Source organism: Panthera pardus, unplaced genomic scaffold (assembly GCF_024362965.1).
Source record: "Panthera pardus isolate Hobbes unplaced genomic scaffold, ASM2436296v1 HiC_scaffold_19, whole genome shotgun sequence".
Lineage (NCBI taxonomy): Eukaryota > Metazoa > Chordata > Mammalia > Carnivora > Felidae > Panthera > Panthera pardus.
In genome coordinates, this window is record NW_026526754.1 from 2,573,499 (window position 1) to 2,593,466 (window position 19,968).

The following is a 19,968-nucleotide window of genomic DNA, read 5'->3' on the forward strand; positions in this document are numbered from 1 at the left end:
GCTCAAAATGTAAGCTCAAAATGTATCACCTTTTTAAATATAAATAATTTACCCGACTTCATTCAATATTACTCAGAGACATTTAGTATTGAAAAGAGTAGCAAGTATTTAATGAATGTTCCTGGCAGGGACAAGGTAAGACCCTCCATGCCACTGTCTTCTTTCCCCTGAAAGGGTATAGACAAAGATACAGGTACGAATGTAGTTACAGACACAGGTTTAGGTACTGCTGCAGCCACTCTGGAAAACAGTATGGATGTTCCTCAAAAAATTAAAACTAGTGGGGTGCCTGGGTGGCTCAGTTGGTTAAGCATCTGACTTTGGCCTTGGCCATGATCTGGCCGTTCCCGAGTTCAAGCCCCATGTCAGGCTCTGTGCTGACAGCTCAGAGCCTGGAGCCTGCTTAAGATTCTGTGTCTCCTTCTCTCTCTCTGCCCCTCCTCTGCTCATGTTCTGTCTCTCTCTCTTAAAAATAAACTCTAAAAAAAAAATAAAACTAGAACTACTCTATGACCCAGCAACTGCACTACTAGGTATTTATCCAAAGAATAAAAAAAATGCTGATTTGAAGGGGCACATGCACCCCAATGTTTATATAGCAGCACTATTGACAATAGCCAAAGTATGGAAAGAGCCCAAATAGACTGATTAATGGATAAAGAAGATGTGGTATATACATTCAATGGAACTGTACTCAAAGATCAAAGATCAAAAATATTGCCATTTGCAACAATGTGGATGGAACTAGAGTATATTATACTAAGAAAAATAAGTCAGTGAGAGAAACACAAATATCATGATTGCATTCATATGTGGAAGTTAAAAAACACAACAGATGAAGATAGACGAAAGGAAACAAAAATAAAAATATAGAGGGAGACAAACCACAGAGACTCTTAAATACAGAGAACTTGAGGGTTGTTGGTAGGGTGTTGGGTCAGGGGATGGGCTAAATGGGCAATGGGCATTAAGGAGGGCACTTGCTGGGATGAGCACTGGGTGTTATATGTAAGTGATAAAACACTAAATTCTATTCCTGAAATCATTATTAAACTACATGTTAACTAATTTGGATTTAAATTAAAAAAATAAATTAAAAAAAAGTACAGGTTTAGGTATAAGAATTTTAAAATACATGATATTTCCAACTTGATGATGTGCTCTAGAAAGAAGTTGAGTCTTACGGGAAGTTGACCAACCAATAAACAACTGAGTTTTTAAACACAGCAAATGCCATAAAAAGGCCTCTTTCTTACTGCATGTCAAAGTAAACATTCCTCTAAAAGATGGGTACCTTCTTGTCAGCATATAAAATACAACAGTTCTAAAGAGACAATAATCCATAGCTATTTGTCACTCAGTAATTCCCTGAATATCCATGTCCTCTAGTTCTGTTTAAAAAGGTTAAATGGGTCTAAATCTGTCTGCTAGACTTATAAGGAACCATGCATTGCTCTGGCTAGTCAGAAAATTTAATTTTCTACTCAAATTAACCAATTGTGCAAAGAGAGAGGAGAGCTGCTCTCCATAACACAATGAAACGGGCGGGGGGGAGGGGAACAAGTACAGAAAAGCAGAAGTGCTGAAAAATGCAGGTGATGATTCTTACGTTCCCATCCCATGCATCCAATCCACCTCCATGCACACTGAGGGGGGCTTGCCTTCTGAATCACTCATCAAAGCCCTGTTGCAAAATGCTTTGAAACAGTATTTGCCCCTTCTTTGGGTGGGACCATAGATGCCAAGGAATAAGCGCTTGCCTGAAATCTATCACAGGCACAGATGTCAGTGTCATCAGGTGGTATCTTATCTGTCCATCTCTCCAGGTAACATGGCCTCTAATCCCCTTTAGCTTGCCTGAAAACAAAACACTTCTAACTGGACAGTTGTTGCTAACCAGCTTCAAGCGTCCTCTACACCTGCCTTTCAAAGCAGTGGTAATAATAAAAATAACAACAGCAATAACAGTAACAGTTAACTACAGTGATAATCATCATTTGATTCACTGGGAACCGGGAGTTGGTATCGGTAAATCTCCACGTTTGCATCAGTATATGGATAGATAACAGAATGTGCAAAAATATGTGGGCAACCATAAACCTGGGTTTTTAATCAGTTCTGCCAATTTGAGCTTCCTGTCAGTGTGGCATGAACAGTTCTTCAGACCTTCTCCTAGCTGATTAAGAGCATATCTCTGCATTGGAAGTGTGTTCCCACTGCCACTATGGATTCCATGTTTGGGGTTTATATGTGATTGCCCCAATATCTGAAACCCCCTTGTCTGTAAGGGCCCCTGACTTGGCATACTCCTGAGCCCTTGTATGTTCCTTGCTAAAAAGCGTAGAAATCGTGTAAAATCAAGGGTTAAAACTGGCCCCATCATTCAGTTCTCCCTTCATTCTGTGTCATGCTTGGAGATGTGAGGCAAGAGGCAACTGCTCCTTTCTGTGTTCTTTCGGAGGACAAGTAGTAAAAACATGAAACAGGACAGAATATTTGACAAATATTGCCTGTATTTATATATTGGCATCGCAATACAGAGCCATTTCATAACTTCAATATGTAGTCAGAAAATGAATGACCATGCACATTTATTTCTCGGGATACATTTTTCCCTTGTTTTCAACACTTGGCCCTTTGAGAGATACAATTCTCTTAGGCAACTATGGACATCCTGTATGGCTATAGCTTGGTGAACTTCTTCAGAACTGAGAATGGACACCTGACCATTTTTCAAATCCCCAGGTGGGATTTTATCTTCTCAGAGATTGGGCTCTTTTGAGGGAATTTTCTTTTTTTTGTATCCTTTTGGGGAACCCTCTTCATTATCCTGAGTTTTGAAGTGGCTTGTATTAAAACCAGCTTTTCTGGATCTGAAAAGAATTATTTTTTGCCCAAACTATTTGGGGCACCGACTATTCTGTGAGTTTCACTTGTAGCCTCACAGTTTCAATGCCCTTGGGAGTAATGGAAATTTAATACATAAAAAAAAAAAAAAAAAGTGAATAGATAAAACTTGCAGAAAGCTCACTTATCCAGAGTTTCTGTGATTAGTTGAAAATATATCCATTCAATGAGATGGGATGAACTGACATCTAACTCCCAGATTAAAAGGACAATTCTTTAAGACTGTATTCCTCCCTCTCCCCACCTCTCCCTCTCTCCCTGCTTGTCTCTCCCTACCCCTCTCTTTCTCTCTCTCTTTTCCAACAAGCATTTCTAAGACAATATTTGAAATCTATACTCAAGCACATCATTAGCCAGTTTACATGTTATAGGTTTTCAGTGTTCATGTTATGTAGCTTCAGCACCTGTAGTGTCATGTAGATGAATGGCAAAAGAGAAAAGATGTACACAGTTCAACAACAATAACAAAAAAATGGAATTGAGCCTCATTTCTAAAAAAAGCAGAAAAACTTTAATAAAGAATCGTTTCATCTTGGGGCACCTGGGTGGCTCAGTTGGTTAAACATCCGACTTCAGCTCAGGTCATGATCTCATGGTTTGTAGGTTCGAGCCCCACGTCGGGCTCTGTGCTGACAGCATAGAGCCTGGAGCCTGCTTCCAATTCTGTGTCTCCCTTTCTCTCTGCTCCTCCCTCACTCATGGTCTCTCTGTCTCTCTCTCTCTCTCCCTCTCGTTCTCACTCTCTCTTCCAAAAATGAATAAACATTAAAAAACAAACGAATTGTTTCATCTTGGGAAAAAATTCTGAGCAGGGAAAATATAAACAAAAGATTTTTTTTTGTTTAATGGCAAAGAAAGATTTTGTCTAAAAGGGGCCAATCCAGATATGCTGACCTATCAGAAATGCCCATGAAGTGATAAGAAGATAATTTCAAAGCCAAACACGAATGACACAAATAAGATAAGGGCCTCTTAATGAACTGAATGAGGCAGTGGTCTCATGTCTCTCAAGTTCTTATATATATAGTTCACTGTAACTGTCAGAAGAGAAAGAAGACAAACCAGCAATACTTGCCCAATACTAGAAAAAAAAAAATGCAATTTTGTATTTTCACTGAGTTCTCTGAAAGCTGTAATGGCTTCATTCATCTTGATATTCCTGGCTCTGGGTATTGCATGTAGCTCTTAGTAGGTGTGTGTGAACATGTGTGCCTGGGCACGTACGTGCACACACACATGCAGACATTGTGCTGACCAAAATCCCTCAGTCACGTGAGCTAATTATCAAAGGCAGCCACAAAGAATGTACACATAATTGCATTCTGTACTGATGTGCTTGTCCTTTGATGTAGCCCCTAAGCCTTTTAAAAAGGAAATACCTGGGGCGCCTGGGTGGCTCAGTCGGTTAAGCATCTGACTTCCGCTCAGGTCATGATCTCACCCCTTGTGAGTCCGAGCCCTGCATCGGGCTCTGTGCTGACAGCTCAGATGCTGGATCCTGCTTTGGATTCTGTGTCTCCCTCTCTCTCTCTGTCCCTCCCCAGCTCACACCCTTTCTCTCTTTGTCTCAAAAATAAACATTAAAAAAAATTATAAAAGGAATACCTTATAGGACTAGAGGTGATATCAGGGTCACGAGCAGTCACTTGCCCAATCACGGAGTTTAGAGCAGCATTTTCATGAACTTCGAGGAGGTAAGTAGGTGAAGAGAAGACAGGAGGCTCGTCAGCATCCTCAACAACAATTTTGACTGTCGCCGTGTCTTTAAAGGGCCCCCTGCCGCTGAAACGTGGGTCAATATGGACATTGGCTGCCTCTACCTTCAGCGTATAGGATTTTTTGGTCTCAAAGTCCAGAGGCTGTTAAGAAATGACAAAGATGAATGTTTCCCGCTAATGACCACAGCAGCAAGAACAAATGAGTATAATGCTGATGGATGATAGTTATGTGCATTTAAGCCCATTTGCGAGCCTTAATGGGATCACTCTCCATTCCCTCAGATTCAACCTGTAAATTTTACAGGCATTTATTGATATCTGTTTATTATACAAGCTCAGTGAATCTAATCTCCTATTGTTTTGTTTTGTTTTGCTCATTTCACTTGGAATTCACAAAATATTCACAGTCATGAATTGTGCCATCAAAATTTCACTTCAGAGTCATAATAAAATTTTACTAGTGGTGGCACGACCTGAATACCAATCAGCCAGTTAATCGGGCCTCTGCTGGTAGGAGATAAGGCGGCATCGAACACAATCTCTATCTGGGAAGAATATTTTATCATTTCTGCAACAGTGTGTGAAATGTAAAGAACTAGAAATAATCATTGTTTAGTCCAAGGAGACATTATAAAGCATAATTTAGCACTAATCCCAACAAAGAGTGTTTTCTGATTTCGCTTCTAAAATCACCGCTGCTCTACTGATCATGTGGCTAAAATAAGGTTTATTACTTTTTAGGGTATTCTTAGAAGGTCTCTATTATAAGTTCTGGGCTCTGAAGCAGGTGGGCATATAAAGAAATATGTATGCAGATACATATTTATCAGTGTTTATATTTAGAAGAAGGAAGGGTGAGAGCAGTATATATATAGATATCTAGGTCTGGCTGTGCCTCCACCAACCACTTAAAAGCAATTTGAAATTACCTCACTGCTCCATTACTGACAATACTTCTGACATGTTAATATCTCATTCCTTAAAAGCCCCTACGACTTCAGCTAATGACCTAGGTGAAGAGAGTTAGGTAAAATATTTAGTTCCCCTAAATACTCAGAAGCCAATCTGTGTCAGATTCCTTACATTGCAATTCTTGTCAACTCGTAATATTTCAGATTTCATGAATAAACGTCTGTCAAAGTTCAGAGAGACAATTTAGGTGTGAGGTGCAATTCTTCACAATCTGCAATGCAGATTTTTAAAAAAAGAAATCAGAAGACAAGCTGGCATTAGGGAACTCTTTCAGAACTCCTGTATAAGCTTAAATATGTATCTTTATTTCAGAATTGGGGTCGATCTTTCTACTTGAATTCAGTTCTAATGGGACTCGGCTTTTGGGGGAAATATTTTCTAGTAAAAAGGCATATAGTCACTTCCCTGTCTATTCTGAAATTCCTAGGCACACGTAGCCACGAATAGACGATTCAACATCAGCATTTGCAAAAATTTGCCAATCACCCCTACTGTAACTATTTTGCAATTTCAAATTCCTCACAAACACTGTTAAGTGTAGCAGATTATGTTCTGTTTATTTCTTAGTTCAACATAATGACAATGTATCCAAACACATCCCTAGTGTCCTTAGGATCTTATCAAACAGGAGACCCACGAATTGTAGAAATATGACACCCTACATATTGCTCTCTACATGAAAATACATGGGTTTCTCAGTGTCAAAACATGTAGTATATAGTTCCACGTTTATGAATAACAGTGAATAAAACTATAACACATGGCTAACTGCTTCAGTTTATAAAAGCACCTTATGGTAGCAGAGGATGGCAGTTAATAATAACAATAAAAATGACATTAGGAATCATTAGCTAAAGAAAATGTGGCTCTGGGTTATTCAATAATTGACTCAAGCATAATTATACTGTATTCTATTTTAAACATGAGTTTTTAAATACTTTCCAACTCTTAACCTAAACTCAAGCCAGGTAGAAAGCTAGTGTTGTTCCGAACAGAGTTAAAATAAATGCAGCCTTTTTTTTTTTTTTCCTCTCGCTTGAAATTAATTTTAAAAAATTCACTGATTTTGTATAAAAAGTATGTCCAGGAAACTCCAGGTTCATAATCTTACTATCTCTCCAAGGCGGGATTTTTAGAGCATGGCCGTTGGAATCACGTTCTTGTGTAACATGATGGAGAGAATTAGAGAGTAAGTTTGGAGTCACATGAATATAATGCTGATCAAGACAGGGTCCCAACAGTGTGCTCTGCCATTTATATTCTTATTCATGAACACACACATCTAATTAAAATTAATTTGTACTGTTTTGTGAAAAAGATTCGAAAAACAGTATTGAAAAAAATACTCATGATGAGGATAAAAGGATATTTTCCCTTGCAAAGGTCCATGCCCATAAGATAATGAAATGCATTCTACATATTTTTTTTATGAATGTAGGTGTCATGATGATAAATAAATTCAGAAGCTACTGTACAGAATTTTTCACATCTATCACAAAAGAAATGGCTGCTGGCAAATGCAGATACAATAGCCATACATTATCTGTACTACTCATCTAGATGTTTCTTTCTCTCATGGTAGCCCCATACCCGGAAGCAAGGCCAAGAGGAGCTTCGTTTACCATAATGCTTGGACCTTTGATGCATGGTTTGGAGTAACCAATGGTAGGAGGGTTGGCCCTGCCCTTCTAGTGCTAGAGCTGACCAGAACAACTCAGGCTGACTGTTTTGTCTGTCCTGGAGTTTCTCTGAAAGTAGAGCCTGCAATAAAAACTTGGGAATCTTCAATATATTTTGTGCAGATATTCCAGGAAGCAGGAGTGTGGAAATGGGGAGAGTTCTATAGGGAAGGATTAAAGGCCACTGAACTTGCCACCTCTCTGGGCATCTGAATCTTTTTCCTACTGGGAATCCTCTTAAGAACCATAGACAATATGCCTCAGAATAATGTCTTCAATGAATAAGAACTGTCTACCAATCTATGTCCTTCATTGCTTGAGGGTGATCTTTTGAGTGTTGACTTCCCTTTGTGACGAGGGTGCTCTGCAAAGGAAGTGAGCCAATTCCTTTGGCTTAGGGAAGAACACTGAGGCATAGATGAAGGGAAATAATGGGTAGGATGGGATGCTACCAACACCATGATAAATGGTTGCCCCCCAGTTAGCTGAAAGGGAAACTGGGGCCAAGGTTATGAGGTGCAAAAAGGACTCTGCTTTTTCACAGCTGAAGAAGCTAAACCTTTACCAATCCTAAGATTACGTCAGGAAGTCCGCTCAACCCCTGTCAACTTCAAAACTCAAGTTTCAAAGATGTCTTTGGAAGACGAACAAAATCTTCCTTAGCTTACCTTTCTCAGCCTTATAATGCCATCCTGGGCCTGGGCATCAGAAGTGATCTCAAAGAGCGCTGTTCCATCTCCATCAATGATGTCGTAGGATGACTGTGCATTTTCACCAATATCTTGATCATTGGCCTTTACCCTTCCTATCGCAGTGCCAAGAACCACATCTTCTGGTACTGAGAAGTGATACAGACCTTAGGAAAAAACAAAACAAAACAAGACACTGAGCACTGCACAACTTCCATTCATTTACTGACCTATTCAGCAAATATTTATTGGGTACTTTCTTTGTTCCGAGCACACCTGCAGATATTAACAGGACAGTGATGGAAAAGAGAAAAATATCCATTTTGCTGCGAAATGTACAATCTTTTAAATGAGTCAAAGAGTTCCCAGAAGAAGAAGTGATCCCTCTTCGAGACTCTTCTGAGATATAAAACTTATTCAACTGTATGTTTACCAAGCATATATTTGGAGCAAATTTACATCGGGATATGAAGGAGTCTATGTGAATGTTCTTTCCAATTTGCTGTAAAATCATACCGGCTGCCCATGGGGATATTCATTGTTGCCCAACATAAAATATTACGCTAATTTCAGCACAGAAAGATGTAATGTGTAACACACTGAAAGTCACTTTTGAAGTTACCTTTATATTTACAGACCTGTAGACCATTTTTGATAACATCCAATTACTAAACTTCTGCTGTGCCCTGCAGCAAGCTGTTCAGACACATGAAACAGTCCTCCTGTTACTAAAGTCCTCATTGCTCTGAAGACCAGAAATCCTACTTCCAAGACTCTCTAGGCAAAATACAATCATAGTGTATGTTCATTCTCCTGTGGGGCCAGTAAAATGTGTCTGATTAGTGGTATCAGTCCCATTTTTACTCAAATCACTTTAGCTGTTGTATTGGTGTCACTCATTTCATTGGTAGAGTGAAGAGACCATAACCCCTGGCCATTACCACTTCAGTACACACCGGCCCCACATCTAACTGCCAACTCCCGCATTTCTTGCCTGAGGCTTTTTTTCTGGCCTTCAGAACCCATTTTGCCCACTGCCTGTCAGGCCTTAACTACCAGAAAATTAATGCCCTCTGAGAAGCAGTCCTCAAAGACTCACACAACTTAGGATACAGAATCCCAGGCTCCTCCCCTTTCTGGTAGGGTAACCTTGAGCTATTTCTTTTCTTTTGTCTATTTACAGTGTTGCAGAGTTTCCCCGATGGGATAAAGCTCCAGTTCCTCCACGGTCGTAGCCGGCTTGATAATGCACATTATTGGCTCTCTATCCTTCTCTCGCACACATCCTCACTTCCCCACTGACGTTTCTTGGGATCATCTCCAAGATAAACTACTTCTAATCAAATTCCTGTCTCAATGCCTGTTTGTGGGGAACCCAAAGTCAAGGCAATCAGGAAGTTTTACTCCCGCTGGAACCAAAACAAGGGAATAAATAAATATTCGATGAGCTATAAAACAAAAGGAAAAATTAAATCTAGAGAACATTACCCAATTCTAGTTGGAACTCAATCACTGAGTCCCTTGGATAAACTAGGCTCATTCTACGCAATCTAACAAGATTATTTCCTATGATGAGTAAGGTTTTCTTCTAGCACTAGCACACTTTTATTTAATGATGAAATAAAAATGTCTCCTCGAATCATGAAATTATGGGACTGGGGAACAAAAATGTTTTCCAAATAGTTTTGCCATAAGGTAGGCACTGAAAATCCACACATCCAATACAAGCCTCCCAATTCTCTCATAATTAGTGTAATGATTCCATTTCCTTCAAACTTTATATTCCAGTTAAGGTTTGAGATGATCCCTCTAGGTATGCTTGTTAAGGCAATAAGCCAGCAAGGGGCTTCACCTTGCTGCTAGTCCTACATCAGGGAGCTTTGGGAAGCCAAGCAAATGGAACATTTATCCATTCCTATTCTGCTCACTCATCTCTATTAGTGTGATCATAGTTAATAGTTATTACTCCTAAGAAAGGGAACACTTTTGAAACTCACCTGCCACTGCTGAATTGAAACAATCATTTTCTGAGAAAGAAGAGTTGCATATTAGATCCTTAACTATAATGGCAACTGAAAAGGAAAGAAGAGAGCTGGGGAAAGGACAGGAGAGATGGTATTCTCCATTTCAATAATTTGGTTAAAAAGGGTTGCATTGTTATCAGATTTATGCATAGCCAGAAGTGAAAATGCTGAAATTCCTAATGAAAATTCATCCTTTCTGTTCTTTTTACCTTTGATTTTTTTTCTGCAGGTAAATTCTCAAAAATACCTTAAATGTATCATTTTCAACACCCCCTCCATCTGTCTCTCTCCCTCTCCCCCTACCTCCCTCTTCATCTCTCTCCCTGCTCTTCTCTCCGTTCAGTGGCATCTGGTTGGCTCAGCTGATTGAGCATCCAACTCCTGGTTGTGGTTCAGGTCATGATCTCACAGTTTGTGAGACTGACCTCCACATCAGGCTCTAGAGGCTGACAGTGCGGAGCCTGCTTGGGATTCTCTCTCTCTCTCCTTCTGTCTCTGCCCCTCCCCTGCTCATGCTTGCTCACGTTCTCTCTCTCTCTCTCTCTCTCTCTCTCTCTTAAAAAATAAATAAATAAACTTTAAAAAAATTCTCCTAAAAAAAAAACCACAACAGGTTCTCCTATGGTATTCCCTACCATAGCAAATAGCACCAGCATGCATGTAATCCCTCATTGCAAAAATGTGAAAACTCACTTCTTCAACTGAGAATACAACATATCCTTAAAGTTTTGTTATCATTACCTCTTTAGTATCTGTCACACCTATACACCTTTCTCCAGTTCCACAGAGACCACCCTGGCTTGCTAGCTCTGCCATCACTTTTTTACATGAATGCTTATGCACACCCTTCAAGTGGCTGCAGTGTGGAGAACACATTGGAAGGAGGCCAGATTTCATTTTCTCTTATTTCCCTGGATTCCAATTCTATTACTTTACCTATAATGTAAAACCTTTTAATGGCTTCCCAGCGATCTTAGAATAAAGATCATGATACTCAGAATGGCCTCCAAATCCAACTATGGCTAACTCTTGCCTAACCTAACTCTTTAGACTCTGTGTTCCAATTGTAGTAGGATTATTGCAAGGTTATTTATTTACTGTGAAAGACAGTGGGGAGGGGCAGAGAGAGAGGGAGAGAGAGAATCCCAAGCAGGCTCTTCACTGTTAGTATAGACCCCTTCACAGAGCTCGATCTCATGAACCATGAGATAATGACTTGAACAAAAATCAAGAGTCAGATGCTCAACCGACTGAGCTATCCTGGGTCCCCTATTATAAGATTCTTTTAATTCTCACCTAGGGCCATATACCCTTCTTTCACAGGACTTTGGGATATCCTCTTCCTCCCATTGCCATGACCACACCCCCACTTCCCTAGTTTCATCTTGTTCCAGCTAATTCCTAGTCATCGCTCATGTCTCAACTCAAGAGTCTCCACATCAAAAGGTCTTCACAATGCAGTTTGTCAGAGTATTTGGATAAGTGCTCACAAGAAAATGGTTCTGTGGAGCACCTGGGTGATTCAGTTGCTTAAGCATCCGACTCTTGATTTTGGCTCAGGTCATGATCTCACGGCTTCATGACACCCAGCCCCACATTGCATCAGGCAGCATGGAACCTGCTTGGGATTCCCTCTCTTCCCCTCTCTCTGCCCTTCCCCTGCTCATGCTCAATCTCTCTCTCTCAAAATAAATTAAAAATTTAAAAACAAAAGAAAAAAAAAAGAAACGGTTCTGTGAGCGTACATAAAATTGGAAAACAATGATTGTCTCCCTGATTCATGGATGGTGGCTGCCTCGAATTTTGTTGAGATGCTTCTGAGGCAGAGCCTGGCTTTAGTAAGGATGAGTAGGGTCAGTGATCACTGATGGCTGAAGGAGCCACAGGAAGTCACAGGAAAGAGTGTTTATTTTTGCGGCCAGTATACCGTACACGGCCTATCTGCTTTCCCCTCCTAAGGCACTACAGATGTGGTTCCTCTTATACAACAAAGTGGGACTATTGATAGAGCACTATCTGAGGTGCATTGTAATTACTCTCTCAAGTTCACAAAGGGAGGTACCAGGGAATGGAGAACTAAGCACACGTCTTGCAGTCAGATGTTCTGTAACTGACTGGTTCTAACTCTTAGCTAAACTATTTACTATACCCTAAATATTTGGAAATTTTCTCAGCTTCTTTAAAATCTGTAAAATGAGAATATATTTATTACCAAAATGACAGGACAGTTGGTTGTTTCATATCTGTGTGTGTGTGTATGTGTATATGTGTGTGTATACACACAGACACATACACATTGGCATACCTTACATATAATAAACATTCAATGATTGCTGTCAGGTTTTTGGATATTGCTAAAAATTAGAAAATAAATTAATACGAAAACATTGTAATTAGATATTCACCCAGTGTAGGGAACAAACTTACTTTGGGCAAATTTCGGAGGATTGTCATTTACGTCGGTAAGGGTCACTGTAAGTGTTGTGGTCCCAGACAGGCCACCAGAGTGTCCACCCATATCTTTGGCTTGAATAACAACCAGGTATTCCTCCTTGGCTTCTCTGTCCATGTTGGGAAGGGCAGTTTTTATAATTGCTGAGGGGGAAAAATGGGAGAATGACTTTCAGGAAGACAGCTCATTCAAAATGAATGTGTGCATCTCTCTCTCTCTCTCTCTCCCTCTCTCTCTCTCTCTCTCTCTCTCTCTCTCTCTCTCTCTCTCTCTCACACACACACACACACACACACACACACACACACACCTACATCAAGTCCCCACTCAGATAATCTTCTGTTTTATTTTGCCTTTTAACTGGTGTGCATCATTGATGCCAACACTGAAAGATTTCAGTCACAGACATTAGTGGCTAACTTGCAAAAATACATTTTATAGTGTATAAAAAAGAGAACTTGCAAAAATATACATTAGAAAGTAAACTGAATGGCATACTGTTGCCTACCAAATTAAAGTATAAATCAAAACATGGCCTCATCTACCCAGGAAAACCCTGGAAGTGAAAGAATCTTACAATTTATCACAGACTCCAGTTCCCCTACGAGAGGAGTAAATACATAAATAGCTTGAAGGCTCTGAGGTCAAAGATAAATTATTCTGAAGCTCACAAATACATCAGAGAGATGAAAGAAATAAATGCATTATTAGAATCAACTCAGATGAATAAAACACCAATCAGAATTAATGTAGGCGAGTGTCTAAATCCAAAGGTACTATTCAACATTTATATTTTAATTAGTTAGCTACATTTTCTCCATTGTAAAAGTAATACAAAATTTAGAAAAAAAATTAAAAAGAAAAGAGAAAGGAGGTAAAACATAAGATCATACAAAATAACAGAACATCGTCAGTGCTAAAATGTTAGCTTTTTCCTTTGTGATATATTTTCAGGGTTTCATCCATCTGCTTCTTTATGTGTTTCACCAGTAATTTAATATTCTTGTTAAAGATACAAAATTTGGGTAGATGCTTCTGAAGTTATTTTGAAAATCTTTATTTAGCCCTCTCCTTACTCTCATACCTCTTTTTATAGATAAATATTGCTAACATTTTGATGTGTACAATTTCAAAGCCATTATATGTATATGCATACAAATGTGTATATGCATATAAACATTTAACCACAAATGTGGTCATGATACAGGCACTGTTTTGGGACTTTCTTTTATCACAGAATAGATATCTTTGAGATGTCTTTTGTTTGCTCACTAGCATCTAGAGGTCAAACTCATTACTTCTTTTAACTGCATGATTGTTCATTTATGAACATATTATCAGTGGATATTCCAGTTATTTCCAGTTTTTCCCATTTCAAAGAACAATGAGATCCTTTACACTGGTGACACTATATTTTTTCTGTGTTCTGCAGTTTTATTTAATTCTGTGTCAAAAAATACGCCCTCCTACCATATTGGTAAAAGCCCATAATAAAAATTATTGTGACTAGCCCAAAACATTCTTGTTGAGTAAGTGTGAGTTATGTCTCTGGCCCAAGTAAAATAAAACTTTCTGGATTAAAGAGAATTTCCCCTGCATTTCTAAGGTAATTATTTGGAAATATTGCTTATTTGGAAATATTGATAGTAACATAATATTTTTCAATATAATGGCTTGTTTCAAGATTTGATCGTATCAAAATATAACTTGTGAGCTAAGGCAACAACAATAACAAATAAAGCTTCATCATTAGCATGATGGGATGCCAATATGGCTATTGTGCTATGGTATGGATATATATTTCATAACTCAGAATACTTTCATTATGGGCCCAATTCCAGTAGGAACCATTAGAAAATTGTTTTACTCCCATGATATTTACACAAGTGTGTGTCAAGTTTAGGTACCATCACATTCTAAGTTCATCATAAATTAAAGCCATCCTTTGGACTTTGGAATTTAATATATAACATCTAATAATCGGAGGTAACTGATATAATTACCCAAGGAAGGCATCATTTTTTTCCCCCAAAGAAGTGGATAGGTTGAAGTCTATGCAAGAGTCCTTTCAGGTTACTTCAGTGGAATAATTTTGATAATTTCCTCAGAGTCAGAGAAGTTTGGTATGTATTATTCTCATCATTTTTTAAAATACATCATGAGAGTGTAAATAAAAAAAAAAGACTGTAATATCTCTCAGACATTCGGAATTAAAATAATATTGAGGCTCAGTTAAAAATAGTATACCTGGGCTAATGTGTATGAGTTATATCAAAATATATGTGAAGCATCATGATGAGAGCCTTGCTTAAATGGGACAAAAAGAGCTCCATGGGTCTCCACCTATGTTTATGCCTTCCTCTATAAAAGCAAGCAGCCTCACACTACCTTATAGGCTTATCTACTGAGAAGCTGGAGTCCCTTTACAGATGCTCCTTCATATTGAAGTCAAGCAAGTTTGGTTTCTTAAGTTATTCCCACACTTAACTACTTTTATTACCATGAACAAATTATTAAACTCATCAGGATTCAGTATCTTGCCCTGTCAAATGGTGAAAATAAATCAGCCTTCCATTGTGGTTATACTAAGATTATGTGAGATAATTCATGTAAAGTTCTTCACACACTCTAGTTATCCAACTATGCTACTCCCTTTCCCCGTTTTCCTTCCCAACCAAAATTTATTTAAATGCCTCTTTGGATGGTGGTTAGAGTGCTGAACATTCTCCAATTGCCCCTCCAGATCCACTTTCCAGCATTTCCTACCTATTCTTGGCATGGGACAGTGACCTTTATGGATTGCTTCAACGAACTTCCTTACTTTCTGACTCTGCATTAGATTCAACCAACACACATTACCCAAGGAGATTGCGAGGATGTAGCAGGGTGAAGTTCCAGACTCCCCAAATATCCCAGTCACATATTTGGCCCACTCTATGGTTAGTCTTTTCAGGTATTACTAGAACAAAACTCTAGTATCCAATAGATGCCCCAATCCCTTGTTCTCTTGGGTCTAGGGGTAATGATCGCTCTTCTGCTGCTAGGCTTGAGGTGCTTTGTTATCCTGTGATGGTCTCTCTTAACCTGGCCAAGGTTTTGTCAATAGTTACTTATTAAACTCTCCTCAATTACCCCATTCCTGCCAAGATCCTATAAAATATGGTCAGCATACTGGTTCATTACCCAGGTGTCAAAGATGTTTCCAGCACATCATTGTTAAACACACATCTACAGTTCAAAGAGTACTTCAATATAAGAACACATTGCTGTCCAAAGGGCTATTCTTTGAGACGGCAGGGCAGGCTCTTTGTTTCCCCATCAGTAAAAAGCGAGTAAGAGCTATTCAGTTAAGTGAGTTGCTCAAGATGACCCAGCCAGAAAGCTGTACCTGGACGTCTTCACACTTTCTCTTTTCTTAGACAATACTTGGAGTGGGTTTTCTAATTTCTAAGACAAGCAAGGAGTCTCCACAAGTTTTCTAGGGCATGCAGCACACTTCATGGACTTCAGTGCAAAACTGTATAATGAATAGCTCTTGTTTTCTGAGCTGCCGCTAGTCTCAAACTCATAATTAACAATGACTCATTAGAAAATTCAAGAAAGAATTTCTGGAGCATTTTTCCTGCTACCTGGTGGCCAAAAAGGCAGGCTAGGAAAAACCCCAAGTGACCTCAACCCTCCCATTTTTCTCCTTGAGTTGGGGCATCTCTACACTTGTCACTGAACCTTTTTTAAAATTCTTATTCAAAAGGGAGATCATGTCACCTACGTAGATGTTGTAAGATATTGATAAACTCCTAAAATAGAAGCTTAAAGTTGCGTTAAAAGTTCCCTCTATTTCTCCTCTAAATTATATCCTTTGGTTCACATGTTCTCCCACACTTCAGGCTTTTTCTTTTATCGACAAAGAGATAACTTCTTTATTTTAAAAAGTATTGTTTGGTATCAAATAACCACCTTGCAAAGAGCAGAAAATATAGTAAGTTCTTTTTCCTCTCAGATTTAAGAAGTCAAAAATTTTGACCTATGATACTAAAAAGTTACCGAAAGCCTCAGTTAAATGGCATTTTTATCCAGTTTCAACTTTGATTTTCAAACAACATACAGGAGATTCCTACATCCTTTCTGCTGAAATAAACCAATTTAAAACACCTTTGATGGTGTTAATTTCAAATAACTTCCCATTCCCAAAGACAAGAATTGTGTCCCTCCTTTTTCACCAAAGTAGTCAAGCAAAATTAGTGCTCATGTCTTTCTACATGTTCATAGTCACACATTTTTGATGTCCAGCAGTGTTCAGAAGATTAAATATTATACTTAAACTTCCATAATATCAGTCTGACAACAAATCAGAGTTTTCAATTTTATGGCAAGCAGTATCACAAAATGCTTTCTTCTGGGGTAGTGAAACTCATGGACGTAGGCATTTGATAAATAGTCTCACAAAGAAAAAGAAAATCAACTTAATTAAATATGGTAATACCAGGATTGACTTGGAGCTGATACAATTAAAAACATTACATCTTTTGGGGTGCTTGGGTGCCTCAGTGTCTGGCTCTTGATTCAACTCAGGTCATGATCCCAGGGTCATAGGATCGAGCCCCATGTCAGGCTCCATGCTGACTCTGGAGCCTGCTTGGGATTTTCTCTCTCTCTCCTTCTGCTCCTCTCCCTTGCTTGTGCTGTCTCCCTCTGAAAATAAATAAAACTAAAAAAAAAAAAAATCTTATTTCTTTGACTTTTGTAAATTTCCAACTCAGTAACGGTTCTAGTATTTATACTTAAACCCTTTACCTAGTTACTCTAGGATAAATCATGGAACATCCTTGGGAGAAACCTTTTCTTTTTCTTGAAAATAAGAAGCTCTAAGATTTTGAGAAGAAAAAACACACATACACAAATTGGTGTTAAGGAGAATGAGCCTGTCCTGCTGGAGTCTCAATAGCATTAACTATGAAATAAATTCAGAAAAAGGAACATGAATCATCACATTTTAGAAGAATTTCCCTCAAACTTCATTTTGAAAATCTAATCTAATCAGAAAATTCATGAGAATTAATGAGAACAATCTATTCTCCATGAATTTAATTCATTGGAGGTTTTGAATCTGACACTGGAGAGCTGGGTGGGAAGGTTTGGGATGGGAGGTGAACCCTGGTAACAGAATTAAGAAGGGAGAGGGGGAGTCACCTTGCCCTGCAACTGGTATATATTACCCTACTGTGAATAGATTTTCCTATATTTAAAAGACAATATTTTTATCTTAACCTTATTCAATCATATGGAGATTTCCCTGTTGCAGTAGTTTAAAAATTTAAGTCCTAGGTTGGCCTTAAGTTCTTCCTAAGTGCTAAACAGCTGTTCCTTCTGTCTCATTATCCAGGGAGTATTTCTGATTAGAATCTAGTGTCAGTCATCTCAAAAATTTAAAACGTGTGTGTGTGTCTGTGTGTGTGTGTGTGTTTCCCATTGTCTTTAATGTTATCATTTGAGAAGCATTTTGTATCCGTCACGAAGACTTCTTTTTATAATTTCTGTGATATCACCAGATTGAGAGGCTTCACGAGAAAGGCAAGGAGATGCTGATTAACTCCTTTGTCATTCTGAAGCCTGATTACTGTAATTCACTCTTTGCGGGTTTCCCAGATTGTGCTGTACAAAGATTGCAGTTGATATAAAATGCTGTGCTAGACTCCTCTTTTGAATAAGACTTGTTGAACACATTATCCTGGTTATGAAACCACTAGCTTTGTTATTCCCAAAACTCTTGCCAATTCAATGTGCAATTATCATTTTACTATCTGTGGAACAAAAAATCTCTCATTTATGAGATTAAGTGGTACAAATCCACCAGGGAAAAGTTCCTTTTGGGGACCATATATTGTACCCACAACTTTCTGTTCTGCCATGTGATTTGTACTCTATGCTGCCATGTATGAGGGGTAAAGGATATACAACCAGATATATATCCACCTTATCACTGAATTATAGCTACAATATAATAAGTGCAATAATGTCAAACTTGCACAGATATACCACAAAGGAGAAAACAAATCATTAGAAAACTCTTTAGCTTCCATAGTGTTCAAAAATGAACTCTATAAGGGGGCACCTGGGTAGCTCAGTTGGTTAAGTGTCCAGCTTCAGCTCAGGTCATGATCTCGCTGTTTGTGAGTTCGAGTCCCATGTCGGGCTCTGTGCTGACAGCTCAGAGCCTGGAGACTGCTTCGGATTCTGTGTCTCCCTCTCTCTCTGTCCCTCCCCCACTCATGCTGTCTCTCTCTCAAAAATAAACATAAAAAAAATTTTTTAAATGAACTCGATAGGGTTCATTTTCCCTTTGACTACAACTTATGAATTAGCTAGAAAGGTAATGTTAGATAGATGGATGATAGATAGGTAGATGTAAAGATAGATAATAGATAATAGATGGACAGGCAGATAGATACAACGGTCTGGATTTAGAGAAACTATATTTCTCATATATTTCTGGTGCTTTTGTAAAATATCAAAACATAATTGTGAAGCTAATGAGTTAAATGTATCAGGAATCAAAAGCTTATTTATATACTCTCATCTGGTATTTTTAAAACTAAGAATTTATTTCAAGGAAATTATAAATTTTCCTTTCTCCAGATATCTCAAATGTTTAGAGTAAGATGTTCACTTTTTTACATGATATTTTGAAAACTGTCAAGCAATTTAAATATGCAACAGTAGGGAAATATTAAATTAGCGGTGAAGGTTATAGAAATCAAACATATACAAAGTTAAGCGGATGTTTTAAAATTATGTTCTATAATTCCATAGCAACATAAAACATTTATAACAATTCTCAAATTTTAAAAATAATATATGAGGGCGCCTGGGTGGCGCAGTCGGTTAAGCGTCCGACTTCAGCCAGGTCACGATCTCGCGGTCCGTGAGTTCGAGCCCCGCGTCAGGCTCTGGGCTGATGGCTCGGAGCCTGGAGCCTGTTTCCGATTCTGTATCTCCCTCTCTCTCTGACCCTCCCCCGTTCATGCTCTGTCTCTCTCTGTCCCAAAAATAAAATAAAAAACGTTGGAAAAAAAAAAAATAAAAATAAAAAAATAAAAATAATATATGAAATGATTATTCTATATTATAATGTGCTTATAAAATTTGGCAAAAAATACAAACAAAGATAATGTGACATGTTTTTATGAAGAAATTGAAGCTTGTCCCCTCCCCCAAATCTCCCAGTTCTTTGTAATGGAAAGCACAGGACTATAGGTATTAGAAAATGAGTTCTGGGGTTATACAGATGAGAATTTATTTTGATATGAGATTACCAACAATGTAATGTAGTGATCTTGGGTAAATCACTAAAACTCCCTGAGACTTACCAATATTATATGTAAAAGGTTATTAACTGTTATATAAGAATTTAAATTTGATATTATTACATGAAAAATAAAAAGCCAATGTCTTCCTTTATACATACAGAGATATATGACATCCTCACAAAGATATATGTAAATGTACGTTTTTATATTTATTTTTACA

The 19,968-nt window shown here is 38.3% G+C and overlaps 1 protein-coding gene across 6 annotated transcripts in view; it reads right to left on the reverse strand.

The window, feature by feature from the left end:
• The window catches only part of CDH8 (cadherin 8), a 361,920-nt gene that overhangs the window by 158,445 nt on the left and 183,507 nt on the right, over positions 1-19,968 (reverse strand). For all 6 annotated transcript variants that reach the window (XM_053906508.1, XM_019455740.2, XM_019455739.2 and 3 more), the window contains 3 exons: positions 12,417-12,584; positions 7,945-8,132; positions 4,513-4,766 (listed from right to left, as the gene is read on the reverse strand). In XM_053906508.1, coding sequence (XP_053762483.1) covers positions 4,513-4,766; positions 7,945-8,132; positions 12,417-12,584 — 610 coding nt within the window. The remainder of the gene's footprint in view (positions 1-4,512; positions 4,767-7,944; positions 8,133-12,416; positions 12,585-19,968) is intronic.